Raw genomic sequence first — 15248 nt, forward strand, 5'->3', positions numbered from 1 at the left:
TGCCCCTCGCAGAAGGTGGGGAAGAAACGTTTGGCAAGGAGAGATAAAGTCCTCAGTCGAGTAGAACTGAGCTGCAGTACCATGGAACAGAATAACACGATGGAAGGTATTTGAGTCAGAGTTGCACAGCATAGAAACAGACCCTGTGGCCCAATTTGTCCATACTGACCAAGATGCCTCATCTAACCTAGTCCCATTTAACTGTTTTTGGCCCATATCCCTCCAAACCTTTCCCACCCAAATCCCAAATGCATTCTAAAAACTGTTATTGGATCTGTCTCAGCTACTCCCTTGGCAGCTTGTACCAAATACCCACCACCACCAACAAGGTGGCTTTACTACCCTCCAGGAGCTGTCCAGTTGGTCCTTTTTGATTCCTTCTTGTAGCTTTAAATTGTGTATGTTGTACATCTTTGAGGAACAACTAACTTTATAGTAAGAAACGTTGGTGTTTGAGAGGTCAGTTCCATCTGATAAGGTGCAAAGATGTATTAATTTACACATAAAAGCACTGGACAAGCTAGATGCAAGAAGAATGTTCCCAATGTTGGGCGAGTCCAGAACCAGGGGCCACAGTCTTAGAATAAAGGGGAGGTCATTTAAGACTGAGGTGAGAAAAAACTTTTTCATCCAGAGAGTTGTGAATTTATGGAATTCCCTGCCACAGAGGGTAATGGAGGCCAAATCACCTGGATGGAGTTAAGAGAGAGTTAAATAGAGCTCTGGGGGCTAGTGGAGTCAAGGGATATGGGGAGAAGGCAGGCACGGGTTATTGATAGGGGGCGATCAGCCATGATCACAATGAATGGCGGTGCTGGCTCGAAGGGGCGAAGGGCCTCCTCCTGCACCTATTTTCTATGTTTCTATAAACAAAGTCAAGCTCATTCAGTAATGCTGCTCAAATCCCCATCACATCGTTGTAAAATAAAAGGCTTCTAATGCTCATGGCCCAGGCTATACATAAAGACTGATAACTTGACAGGAATACTGAAGGACTTTGACATTCTGCTGATCCAACTGACCAAGAGACAACGTAGTCAGCAACTTCAGATAACTCACTCTTTGCTGCCAGGAATCCAGCCGACTTTGGGCCAGTTTTTCTCTTTCTATTTATATAGTCTGGCCTTTTGGACATGTCCCACAACTCTGCTATTAGCAGCACATAACACGGACAAATAAATATAATCAATTTCTTATTACCGTACTAATCTATTTGATCTCGCCTTGGTGGAGATACCTCCATTGTCCCATCCATCCATTCCCCATTTCTGAGCTGCTGAAATCTCACTCTTGTTCTTACTTTCCCAGTTTTGACGCATGGCCTTCGACCTGAAATGTTGACACCGTTTCACCTTCCACAGATACTGCCTGACTGTTGAGAATTTCAGTGCTTTCTGTTTTTACAGTCTGCAAGTCAGTGGGGGGGAAACAGGCCAGAAGATCACACAGACTCTAAAGGGCCCGTCCCACTTGGGCGTCATTTGCGCGTCACGCAGATGGTGCGCGAAGATTTTGTAAATCCCAAAATCCTGGGGCGCCGCGCGCGACCGTGCGTCACTGCCTACGTCACCACACGCTCGTCGTGCGTCGTGACGCGTAAATGGTGTCGCAAAAATGACGCGCAAATTACGCTAAAGTGGGACAGGCCCTTAAGCTTATTCTCAACAACCTGAAGTGCCTCAACACACCTCCGTGAAACACATGATGGTGCTTCTAAAACATCATAAATTTCCACCTGCCTTGATCATTGCTGACCTGCCATTTTAACACTATTTCAACATTTACCTAACTTCTCATCTTGCTACCATTTATTCAGTCATGAATCTTTCAGTGTTCAATGAATTTTATAGAACAGGCAGATCAAAAAGATCACTGAAATTGCAAAGTACAACACCTACTGAAACATGCTTAACAATTATTCATATTTTCATCAATTGTGCCTTAATTTTCTCTATCATTTATGACATGTCCCAACTGCCCAGCTTCCAGATGGGTGCAAGCTTCTTTAAATGATACTTCTCTACTCCAAATGTCTTGACGATAGGATTTTATCCACAGATTCAGGCAATTAATTTCAATTTTAACAAATCATTGATATCCCAATATCATCTGAAGTAGCAATATCTTCTCAACCAGCCAGGAAACATTTATTGTATTTAAGAAGGAATTGCAGATGCTGGAAAATCGAAGGTACACAAAAAAGCTGGAGAAACTCAACGGGTGCAGCAGCATCTATGGAGTGAAGGAAATAGGCAACGTTTCGGGCCGAAACCCAACGGGTTTCGGCCCGAAACGTTGCCTATTTCCTTCACTCCATAGATGCTGCTGCACCCGCTGAGTTTCTCCAGCTTTTTTGTGTACCAACATATATTGTATGTCTGGGCATATTTATTTTCAAACATGCTGTGAATTAAAACATTTCCTGCCTGGAGGAAGCCACCAACAAGGTTCAGTTGAATATTTTCTTTGCTTGAAGCATAGTAGAGTCAAGAGGAATAGGAGTGGTCCATATTAACCCACAAGCTGGGTACTACTCACCCTTTATCTCCCAAGTGCTCACCCTTTATCTCTCAAGTTGACCCCCAAACTCCATATCTCAGCTGGCATCTCACAAAGCCCCACAGTCCATCCCCACAGTTAGTCTCCAAAGGCTATGAATATATGAAACCTGCATTTTATTTATGAGATTCATTCATCATGGCCCTGTTATTGGTGTTATTAAGCATGCAGAGTGAGTACTATTATGGGATCACACCATTACCACACCACACCAAGACCACACTCTTGATCAGTAATGGTGTCAGGGGTTATGGGGAGAAGGCAGGAGAATGGAGTTGAGAGGGAAAGATAGATCAGCCATGATTGAATGGCGTAGTAGACTTGATGGGCCGAATAGGCCTAATTCTGGTCCTAGAACTTATGAGCTTACATGAGAGAAACACAATTTCTAAACTAGGGAGGGCTTAGATAGTTTTTTTTAACAGAATCCATTCTGTGAGACAATGGTGTCTCCAATTGTTTACATTGACGGTATATAATTAAGACAGAAAAGAGATACTTAAAATAATTATTTCCTCTTACAGAAATATGCCTACAACTATTATCAATAAGATACATATTGAAGGAGAACAGGCATCATAAGATTACAGTCCAACTCATACAAACTTGAATATGTCATGGATTTAAAATCTCTCATGCCCCAATCATTCACAGCCAGTAGTACTAGGTATACAACTGTGCAGCACATTGTGAAACATTTTCAGCTAAATTATCACACGTGGAAGAGGAGATGGGAAATAACAGAAAAAGAGCAACTTGGAGAATAAAACGTTTATTTAACATCATTTACAGCGCAGTATTAAGTGAGTCTCCTCTGGTGTTGGATGGAGCAAAACCAGGTCATACGCCATCTGGAGGTGATGTCTGGTTATAGAGTCAGGGATATACGTTCATAAGTTCATTAGAGATAGGAGCAGAATTAGGCCATTCGGCCCATCAAATCAACTCCGCCATTCTATCATGGCTGATCTACCCCTCTTAACCCCATTCTTCTGCCTTCTCCCCATAACCCACGACAACCATACTAATCAAGAATTTCGCTATCTCTGCCTCCACAGCTGTCTGACTAAAGAAATTCCTGCACATCTTCTTCTGAAATGAAAGTTCTTTTATTCTGAGGCTAAGACCACTGATAGACACAAAGTGCTGGAGTAACTCAGCGGGTCAGACAGCATCTCTGGAGAAAAAGGGTGGGTGACGTTTCGGGTTGGGACCCTTCTTCAGACAGTTCTCAGGGATCAGGGATACTTGATTTAAATTTTTTATTTGAATTTCACAGCAATTTGCATACATACAATGATAACAGACAGTGACAGTCAAGGCATAATTGTGCAACAATATGTAGGCGACCCTCAAAGCCCTTACCCTTACCCACCTTCAACCCACCCGAATCAGGTCGGAACCAAACGGGGACAAACAACACTCACATACATACACATCCACACAAATATGGTAAGATAAACGAAACAAAAAGTACTAAAAAAAAAAAAAAAGAAAAAAAAAAGATAACAGTAAAAACTAATAACAGTAAATAAGTAAGTAATTAAATAAATAAGTGTGGGGGGGGGGGGGTTAAGGGGAGAGCAGCTGCAGTAGAGCAGAACAATGGTGGAGAGCACTCAGTCCTCTTCCGAGTCCGGGGACAAGTTGAGAGAGTTAACAAGTTCCAAGAAAGAGTTCCATGTATCTAGGAATGTCTTGGTAGAGCCTTTGAGAGAGAACCTAAGTTTTTCAAGCTTTAAATTGTAAAGCACCTCCTTAATCCAGCGGGCGTGTGTCGGGGGACAGGTGAGCCTCCAGTTAAGCCTCAGGGATACTTAATCAGGCAGGGCTGGCCTTAAGCCGATTGGACCGCTTGCTCCCAATTGGGCCCCGCGCCTAAGGGGCCCCCGCGCTAATTTTACGTATTTTGTACGGAAATACGAATTTGCATTGTTAAATACAGATTTTTTTTTTAAACAATCGCCTTGTTAAATAAGGATTTTTTTTTAAACGAACATGAATAAATACCGCTGCACCAGCCATCGGTAAAAGCGATTTGTTGACTACCACTGTTAGCACTTGTTAACAGCCAGTAGTTAACACACTGCTATAAAATGTGTCATCAATGCATCGATCCACATTCCTCAGTAAATGTAATTGTGTTTTGACCAAGTATTAATGACGCCACGTTCCTTTGAATAAAATTCACGGGACTGCTGTGAGCTGCTTCCCTCCCCAGTCACAATGCGGTGGCTCCGTGCCAGGAGCGCCGTGGCAGCGGTGAGTGAGTGGGTTAATGGCATGATCCCTGACCCCCTCCTTCTCAACGCTCCTGCCCTTCCCGCAACTTTACCCCTGGCTAGACTCCCCACATGCTGTGAAAGGAACTCTCCCTCCAATTGGTCCTTTGAACAAGTATTGTCATTCAATAAGATCACAACTGATTCAACTTGTCCCGTTTTCCCCACCATCTCTCCACCTGCCATCACCCTCCATCCCCCACCCATTTAGTAGTTCAGAAAGAAGGAGATTTGGAAGCCTTGGGCAAATTGAATTGTTACTTTCTTTATTTTTATTTTTTATTTTTACGGAGAGAATAACCTACGCTTGTGCGGTTTAAGATTTTTTAAAAGCCGACTGACTGCCTACCCTGAGTAATTACTCACGGCACCTGCCTGAATATGACACATTTATAATTATATATTTATATTTCTATGAAAATTGTTCCCATTTGGGCCCCGCGCCGGCCCTGTAATCAGGGATACTTAGACTACGATATAAAATTGCAATTTATTGACCATTTGAAAGTCCAAGTCCTACTTTCTACCTTAAGATTTATCATTGTCATCTGTGTCCTAAAACAAAACTTGCAACAATTTAGGAAAGTTCTTGAAACAGCATGCAAAGCGTTGCCTCATTCCAGTACCATCTTAGCTTCTTTTTGAAGGCTAGAAGTTTTAGTCCAATATAAACTTATACTCCTCATGCAGTGAGGAGTTATGGAGCCTTACTGGTGGCAAAGTGCAATTACATACTGTAAGAAACTTACATTATCATGAAATCGATATATGTTATCATGAAAAACACTGTCTCTTCAAAAGCCTGCACATTCACTGGAAGAATTAGTGAATCAACATCATGTGAAGGAAGAAACTGCAGATTCTGGTTTACACCGAAGATAGACACAAAATTCTGGAGTAATTCAGCGGGTCAAGCAGCACCTCTGGAGAAAAGGGATAGGTGACGTTTCGGGTCGAGACCCTCCTTCAGACTGAGAGTCAGGATAGAGGGAAACTAGAGGTATGAAAAGGTGCTGTACATAAAACAAATGAATGAAAGGTATGAAAAGAACAAATCAAAGTCAGCACCGATGATCAAGGAAATGTGGAGCCCACAATGGTCCATTGTTGGCTACGGGAAAGATGATAATGAGTGGATACGAACAGTGAAACTAAGCAGGGCGACAGTGAAACAAGTAGGATGACTAGGATGGGGGAGGGATGGAGGGAGCTGGAATGCAAGAGTTACTTTTAGAGAAATCAATATGAAAAATGCCGGGTTATAAGCTGCCCAAGTGAAATATGAGGTGCCATCCCACAATCCCCAGCATGAAGAATCCAATTCAGAAAAGTTGACTATGCTGGGCAAGCCACAACATTAGCATGCCCGACACCAGACTCCCAAAACAGACACCTTCTTCCAAGCAGTGCGGTGGAAGGAAGTTGACACACACAGAGGGGAAGAGATTCAAAGCTTCTTTGAAGCACGCCACACTCCCCATCCGACTTCTGGGAATTTCTGGACCTCAACAGCTCTAAATGAAGACAGGACATTTGGGATGCATTGGGAATCTCAGACAATGCACTGGGAGCTCACAGAAGCCCTGTACACACAATGGAAGGAGCGCACTACCTCACAACCACTCATCGACCCATCAGAGAACCCACCTACAGAAGAGCATTCTGCTGCCACATTGGCCTCATCAGCCATCTCAGGACCCACAAAACTATACTAATACAAGTCATAGTGTGTTGGAAAGAACTGCAGATGCTGGTTTAAATCGAAGGTAGATACAAAATGCTGGAGTATACTGAAGAAGGGTCTCGACCCGAAACGTCACCCATTCCTTCTCTCCAGAGATGCTGCCTGTCCCATTGAGTTGCTCCAGCATTTTCTATCTACCTTCTGATGCAAGTCATCCTTGACTTCAATAATTGCTTGTTCAAAGTGAGATGCAAGTCATCATATGGATAAAGGTCAAACTGCAAGTATAAAACTACAAGAGTAAATCAACTCTACTTTGAATTTACTCCAGCATTTTTATGAGATAGCAAATAAAAATTAACAGAGGACAGCGGCAGGCAAAATGATTTTACTCCAAATATGAACAAATTTGCTACTTATATCATGTTGAACTATTTTATCTTGCTCTACATTGCTGCTTTACATTTACATTAGTTAATTGGGTCAATGTCTTATTGGGTTTTGTGTATGAATTATCTGATTACCAAAGACAATTACAGAGAGAACGAGCTGTGATTTTTTTTTTCTAACTTTGGTTCCCAGTCATGTTGCATTTGCCAAACCTACCTGCAGCAAAACCAACTGCCCTTTCATTGCCCTTCTATATGCCCACGAATATTACAAAGCTGCATATGAAAATATGTTAATTTCATACGTTCATGAGTAATAGGTGCAAAATTAGGCCATTGGGCCCATCAAGTCTACTCCGCCATTCAATGATGGCTGATCTACTGTGTCTCTCCCTCCAAACCCCTTTCTCCTGCATTCTTCCCATAATCCCTGACCCCCCTAATTGTTGATAGACCCTTCATTCAGAGATTTTTCAGTTCCCCATGCAATAAGTTCTTTCCATTACACATTTGAGCTAATTTGGTTATTGCTTTAAATGTGGTTATTTCAACACGAAAAACAATGTGCTGTTTGTGCAGTGTACAATGCAAAGTACTTTACAAAGAATGAAATACATGCATTTATACAAGAATCTTCCTTGATATCTACAAGCACTTGACAGCCATTGAATAGTTTCTACACAGCTACAGTATTTAAAATACAACATCTAATTGGTGCATCACAAGCTCCCACAGATGATTACCTTTGATCAAGTTAGTGGGAGGATAAATATCGCCCAGGACCGCAGGGAGTGTTCCTTTTGGTCTTCAGATTTGGGCATTTGAAAGGTGTCAATTGAAACACATCACCTCCAACACTGCAGTGCTCAAGTGTCAGCCTTGATTTCTGTAGTCTGTGGTTTGAAGTGTGACACAAACCTGAAATGTTCAGGCTCGCTGCCAAGAATGCTACCAACACATGGTTAGCTCAAGATAACGGCAGTAAAATCCAAACAATATTTGATCGCAGAATGCACAAAGGGCTGTGAATGCATGTAATGCTATGCATTTTTAGTGGAAATAATACTCATCAGTCTAGAAACACAAAAACCTTGTCTCTTTCTCGGAGGCTTAATCAACCACGTTGCACACGACAAATTTTCTCGTGCCCTCAATACAAAACAAAGCCAATCAACACAGCCACCCTCCCCCAGGCTGGGTGGGAGGTGAGGCAGTAATCCAATCCAGCATTCTCCTCCACCCACCTAGTTCCCCAACAGAAATATACCGGATGAATCACTCTGATCTTCTTGCCTGCGTTATTGTCAGCCAACATACTCCATGCACATCTGCAGCAAATAGAACATGAACACAAGCCTGCCGAGCTGAAGCAGCATGGAAATTCTTCAAAGTGGAAAAATAAATTCTCCAATCTGCCAGCGCTCGATTTGGTAGATGATATAGGTTTTTGTGAAGCGCATTTATGTTCAGATAAGCAGCAGGGTACCAAACGACAACTGAAGGAGGTTGTTTATGCTTTTATGCATCTCTCTATCCCCATAAACACATATAATGTTACCCTACTCGAAGCAGATAATTTGTGCACAACTCTTTTGATGATTCCTTTCAAGCACCACTCTTGCCCAGAGTAGGGGAGAAAGATTTAATAGGAACCTGAGGGGTAACATTTTCACACGAAGGGCGGTGTGTGTTTCGAACGAGCTGCCAGGGAAGGTGGAACTCTGAGGCAGGTACTATTGCAATGTTTAAGAAACATTTTGACAGGTGCATGGATTGGACATGCTTTGAGGGATATGGGCCAAAAGCAGGCAGGTGGGACTAGTGTAGATGGGACACCTTGGCTGATGTGGGCAACTTGGGCCAAAGGACCTGTTTCCATGCTGTAAGACGATGACTCTTTGACTCCATGACTCTATATGTTGTAAGTAGATCAAGGTTCTTTTTCCAAGTTTTAGTGGATGTTGAATGAGTAGTTTAGTTGTCATGACTTGCCTCAGGCTAAGGAAGGAAAACATCAATCATTTTTTTCCATACCAAATTACTATAAACTGACCTCTAATGGCAAGTACATGTGGCTTTCATCAGAGGGTGAGACCAGCCTGAGATGTAATGCCACCGAACAACCTCTAGTGTTAACTGAAGAAGGACAGGCATGTGGTGGGGAGGGGATGTGCAATAAATACTCAGGAAGGAGTTTGCGCTTTACAAAGTCTCCCAGGTAGCTAAAAAACGAGTGCATCTTCTTACTGCCTGCCTGTTTACAGCATATTTGCATGTACATGCATTTAGATTAATGCACTCAGCAAATACGCATATAAATGTATACAAGTACTGACATTTAAAAAAAAGAACTATTCTACGCACAGTATTCAAAATTCTGATTACTGTTCAAATAACTATCATTGTTCTCTTCCATATTAACATGTACAAACATTAGCACGTGTTACAGTTAAATTGTGATGGCATTTAGGAATAGTTCTGCTCTGAAATACACAGATAGATGTAAAGGATGCAGATGTTTAGTCTAGTTTCAAGGTAGCTTTGCATGAAAAACGGTCTGATTCCTCCCCTTATGTGAGTACTGCTATGAGATTCTGACCAGACACTCCCTGAAAAAAACCTGATCATTCTCAAAGCAGCTTTCATTCCCCTTTGATCTGCACAAAACTCACGTGGAAATCCTGCTGGTCCCTCCATCCCTGTTATAACTCCCCGGATCACAGGCTCAGATAATGAGACACAGTTTCAACACATGGGTATCAGCCAATCCAGTGCCGACATGAGAAGGATGTAGAGCAAAGGGGACCTTATGGAAAATCAAAGACTGACCACAAATAATGAAAATGTGACAGTATTATCAAAGTTGCACGTTTGCAGATTTATATATGGACAGACTTTCTTCTCCATACCGAATGACAATCCTCTCTGTAGATTGTCTTTAGCTCCCTGCTATATCATTAATTGTGTACTAATATTTCTATATTATTCAGCACCTTGTACAGTTTCATATATTTCCTAACAATTTATTCACCGACATTTCCCCACTCATTTTTTGCACCGATTACCCTGTCTTGAACACTTAAAACGTTTATATTTAATATAACAGGCTGACCCATTTTAATACTGATTGCTATGTTATTTAACATGGCATTGTCTCCAGTTGTTTATATCGCAACTGGACATGTACATACTACATGCCTATGACATTGAAATGTTTGCAAACTTGCCCGCTCATTTCAAGTGCGCTCCATTTCCAGAAGGCAACAAATATACAGCTACGCATACCTTCAGTGTCTGGCCGAGAAACACACCCTCCGCAGTTGATTATACTTGTATTATGCCTGTACGTTGTCCACACATAGTTTACGTATTGATTTTTTTATTCAATATATCTTTTCACTTATTAAACACAAAACGCTAGCAAACGATGTATTCCCATCCAACGCGCGACAGGTCGTTTTTGATAAGATGTCCCCCTCGCACTGTTCTGTTGCTGGACTTTAACCTATTTTTCGTTCATTTTTTTCCGTTCACATGGTCACTTCTCGACCCGGGTGGCTTGATTGCCCCTGTATGTAGCGCTGAAGTTGACAACCTGGCGTGGGAGCTGTCCAGCGACCGTGGTGCTGAATCCGCTCCGCTGTGTGTGTGTGTGTGTGTGTGTGTGTGTGTGTGTGTGTGTAGATATCTAGCGCTGCCCAGTGGAAATCTTTGCAATTCAGCTGCCGTTTTACACCCCGCTTTCTCACATTGCCTAACTACTTTACTTCCACCCAGCCTTTCCATAAACATATTACATAAATCAATGGGAAGGTTTCGCTCCTGCAACCCCGCCCCCCTGCCTTGAACACACACACCTTGCAATGTTGGCAGCACGGTAGAAGGGAAAGAAAACCAGACAAACCTCCCAAGTGAATTCATTAAAAAAAAACATTCTTACCACAAGCGCGTCAGCAACATGGTGAACACTGGCAGCGTTCGCTTCTCACATAGCCGTGTCTTTGCAACCCAAAGAGAGAGAGACCATCTTATTTTATTTTTGTTTGCCCCCGAAGTGTTTCAAAGAATATTAAGATCCCATGCCAAGCTTCGCAGATGGAGACAGCTGCTATTCATTCTAGTTCCAGTAATTCCAAAAGCGCCGTTGGTGCATTGGCCATCATCGCCTGGAAGTAACACAAGATTCCGCCAGCCTTTGAGGGCTCTTGTCCGGACACGGAAGAGAGGGAGGGGGAACTAGAGAGGAAAAGAGGTCAGAAGGAAAGAGAAGCGAATTATCTCAACTGGCAGTCACCGAGAGCAGCTTCCTTTCACGTCCTCGGCTCACGGAGCCTTTCAATGAAATGATGGGGATTCAAGGGACTGAGGGAAGAGCCTTGTCTGGCTTCAGCTGACGTCAGTTTAGCATCCCCACCCCCCACCCCAACATTAAACTAGCACCCTCCCAGCGACGAAAAAAGCCAGAGGTGTCAACCTCCACTCCAACCGGACTAATCCTCAACATCGCGATTAACGGTGCTTAACCTATTACAGTATTTTAAACTTCTGAACCACTGACGCCGCTCTTGTTGTATATAACGCCGCCGGAGCGAACAGTGCCACCGATAATCCATCCCAAACGTTAATTCCCAGCGAAAATCAGGAGCTACGCAGAAACAACTTCATCTGTTTTTGCGCCTTGATTAAACCCCCGGATTTGTATAATCGCGGGGATTTGCGTTGAAGTGATCCACCTACTTTGAAAGGGATGACCATGAAGTCCAATCCACGTTACATCAGTTCTTGGCACAGGCCGGGGAGCGCACCCTTCCTGCACAAGGCGTCCGTCAAAACTATTAAACAGCGCGTTTAAATTCGCAGAAACTGGAGTTTTGATCACCGCCTGCCCGAGAAAGAAGATGCGAATAGATTAAGCACCGGGAGTAATAGAATGTACGGAATGTTTGGGTCACTGTTTATAACCACTATTACCACGGGGTCCAGGAATGCCGCTACGGTTCAGCTTCGCCCATGTTTGCCGTAACCTCCTGCGCTCGGTTCCCACAAAACCAGTTAGCCGGTCCAAGCCCGTGCTGCAAACACTGGCAGTAAGAAACATTAACCCTTTACCTCCACTCCACGTGAAAACTTAATTCCACTGCGATTCTGATGTCGAGTCGTCAACGCAAGGAAATGGCCCTCAGATTATGTTTAGCGATGAAGGAACCTCAGATGCTGGTTTAAACCGAAGATAGACACAAAATGCTGGAGTAACTCAGCGGGACAGGCAACATCTCTGGAGAGAATGAATGGGTGACGTTTCGGGTCGAGACCCATCTACAGATTATATTGTTCAAAAGGGAACTGCAGATGCTGGAATATCGAAGGTACACAAAATTGCTGGGGGAACTCAGCGGGTGCAGCAGCATCTATGGAGCGAAGGAAATAGGCGACGTTTCGGGCCGAAACGTCGCCTATTTCCTTCGCTCCATAGATGCTGCTGCACCCGCTGAGTTTCCCCAGCAATTTTGTGTACCTACAGATTATATTGTCCGTTCGCAGTCAAATGTAAAATGTCAAATCAGTGTTAAACAGTATCCCTGATTTGGATTTGGATTATTCGGGATCGCACCGTGACCGGAGTGCGGGGGAGAGCCAGGATTTTTTTTTAATTGATTAGAATTTAGGGCAGGGACTGTCTATTGTTGATTTGAAAAAAGAGGGATTGGCATCGGAGTAACGACCTTATGGCCAATCAAGCCCTTGTTAGAAGCGACTGTTGCTCTGGGAAGTGAGACCATAGACCAAAATGGTTTACCTCGCTTACCAGACGGGAGCACCGTGGCAGGCAGGCAATGCGAGCAGCATCATTAACTCTATCAATTCCTATACAAAAAAAAATCCAATGGGTGACGTTTCAGGTCGAGACCCTTCTTCAGACTGAAAGTCACGGGTAAGGGAAACGTAGAATGGTCTCGACCCGAAACGTCGCCCATTCCTTCTCTCCAGAGATGCTGCCTGTCCCGCTGAGTTACTCCAGCGTTTTGTGTCTAACTTCAGTTTAAACCAGCATCTGCAGTTCCTTCCTACACAAAAGAAAAACAATGCTGTAGGTTGTTTGTTGTCAGTTAGTATCATTCATATGATTTATTATCTATATCATTTGAGTTGAGTTAATTTATTGTCACGTGAACCGAGGTACAGTGAAAAGCATTTTTGCGTGCTAACCAGTCAGCGGAAAGACTATACATGATTACAATCGAGTCATCCACATTGTACAGACACGTGAAATGGGGAATAATGTGAATAACGTCAAATTTAGTGCTAGATAAAGTCCAGTAAAGTCCGATCAAATATAGTCAAGATAGTCTCCAATGAGGTAGATAGTAGCTCAGGACCGTTCTCTAGATGTTGGTAGGATGGTCCTGTTGCCGGATAACAAGTGGGAAGAAACTGTCCCTGAATCTGAAGGTGTGCGTTTTCACACTTCTATGCCTTTTGCCCGATGGGAGAAGAGGGAGGCACCAGCATGCGACTCGTCCTTGATTATGCTGCTGGCCTCAGTGGGGCAGCGTGGGGTGTAAATGGAGTCAATGGACGGGAGGTTGGTTTGTGTGGTGGTCTGGGCTGTGTCCACAATTCTCTGCAATTTCTTACAGAGAGAGCATTTGCAGTTATTGCCTGTCCAAACACTGCCCTGCGAAATGTAAAGCACGATGCTTCGTAGTTTGAAAACATCCGCATCGCTCGCTGTTCATGCTCAGGAATGAAACAAAAAGACGCGAGTTTGCCTCCATTCTTCCGTTAATGTCAGCGAAAGTCCGCAATTTAAAGAGCGCCGAATTCCCTCGCAAAATCTGCCAGACTCGCAGACCGCGAGAGTCGATACCTTCATGCTGACAGGAGCTAAGCAATGAATTAGTCTCATTTGAATTCCACGTCTGAGCGGAGCTTTTACGCGCTTAGTGTTGTTTTAAATCCCAGGCAGCAATTTTTATAACCTTTTGGCATGACGCTCATTTGCAGTTTAATGCAAAGACACTAACTATTCTGCAGATGCAACGAAGGCAAAAACACCATTCGGCGGCGCGTGTAAAAGTGACTCTTGAACGTTGAGCGTTTTCAAATATAATTCCAGCGGCCACGGAATTTCCTTCCTCAGAGTGAAGTGGGGGTTACACTGTAGATCGTGGGCGTGTTGCTAGTGTGCAGCCCGTCAATATTAATGACTTGCATCAAACCCTCGGTATTCAGAAATGTTCTACGTTTTAAAAAATCCCCACCTCGCACAAATCAATCTCCATAAACCAAGGATTCGCTTCCTCGCCTGGTCCCAAAACTATGAATGTTGAAGGTTTCTGTGCTCATCCCTTCATAAGAACAGGTCATAAGAACAGGTCATGAGTGCATTTGTTTCCAAATTAGGTAGAAAGATTGCAATTGTTGCAAAGGGTTACATGTAACACAAAATTGGTGGGAATTTCTGAAGTCTGGTCTCGACCCGAAACGTCACCCATTCTTTCTCTCCAGAGATGGTGCCTGTCCCGCCGAGTTGCTGCGGCATTTTGGGTTTTTTTGTCTATCTTCGGTGTACAAGCACACGAGCATTTTGCCTGTTGGGGAGACCAATGTGCATTGGATATTGACTGTGGATAATCAGACGAGGAAGGAAGGAGAAACCAGTGCAGAAATTCAAGGGATCCTGAAGGCAGCAGCACAAGTAGACCCCTGTCCCACTTAGGACACCTGAACGGAAACCTCTGGAGACTTTGCACCCCACCCAAGGTTTCCGTGCGGTTCCCGGAGGTTGCAGGTGGTTGCAGGTAGTGGAAGCAGGTAGGGAGACTGACAAAAACCTCCCGGAACTGGAAACCTTGGGTAGGGCGCAAAGTCTCCAGAGGTTTGCGTTCAGGTTTCCTAAGTGGGACAGGGGCTTAACGGCATGGTGTAACTTTAGAACACATTGGCCAGGCCGCATATGGAGTACTGCGTGCAATTCTAGTCGCCACACTGCAGGAAGACGGTGATTGCACTGGAAATGGTGAAGAGAAAATTCCTCAGCTTATTGCCAGAGATGAAGGTTTGAGCCAAAATCAGAGACCAATTCAACCTGCACTCAAATTTACTTCAACCATCTCGGACACCTCCCTCCCCTTTCTTGACCTCACAGTCTCCATCACAAGAAGTAGACTATTGACTGACATCTATTACAACCCCACTGACTCCCACAACCATCTCGACTAAACTTCTTCCCACCCTGCTTCCTGCAAAGCCTCTATCCCCTACTCCCAATTCCTCCATCTATACTGCATCTGCGCCCAAGATGAGGTGTTCCACATTAGAACATCCGAGATG

At 43.7% G+C, this 15248-nt stretch overlaps 1 protein-coding gene across 3 annotated transcripts in view; it reads right to left on the bottom strand.

Annotated features, from left to right (window-relative positions):
• Positions 1-11291, bottom strand: part of ajap1 (adherens junctions associated protein 1) — a 203707-nt gene extending 192416 nt beyond the window's left edge. For all 3 annotated transcript variants that reach the window (XM_033048087.1, XM_033048088.1, XM_033048086.1), the window contains exon 1: positions 10855-11291. In XM_033048087.1, the coding sequence (XP_032903978.1) occupies positions 10855-10874 (20 nt within the window). In that variant the 5' untranslated portion in view covers positions 10875-11291. The remainder of the gene's footprint in view (positions 1-10854) is intronic.
• Between the last annotated feature and the right edge of the window lie 3957 nt (positions 11292-15248).

Source organism: Amblyraja radiata, chromosome 31 (genome assembly GCF_010909765.2).
Source record: "Amblyraja radiata isolate CabotCenter1 chromosome 31, sAmbRad1.1.pri, whole genome shotgun sequence".
Classification (NCBI taxonomy): Eukaryota; Metazoa; Chordata; class Chondrichthyes; order Rajiformes; family Rajidae; genus Amblyraja; species Amblyraja radiata.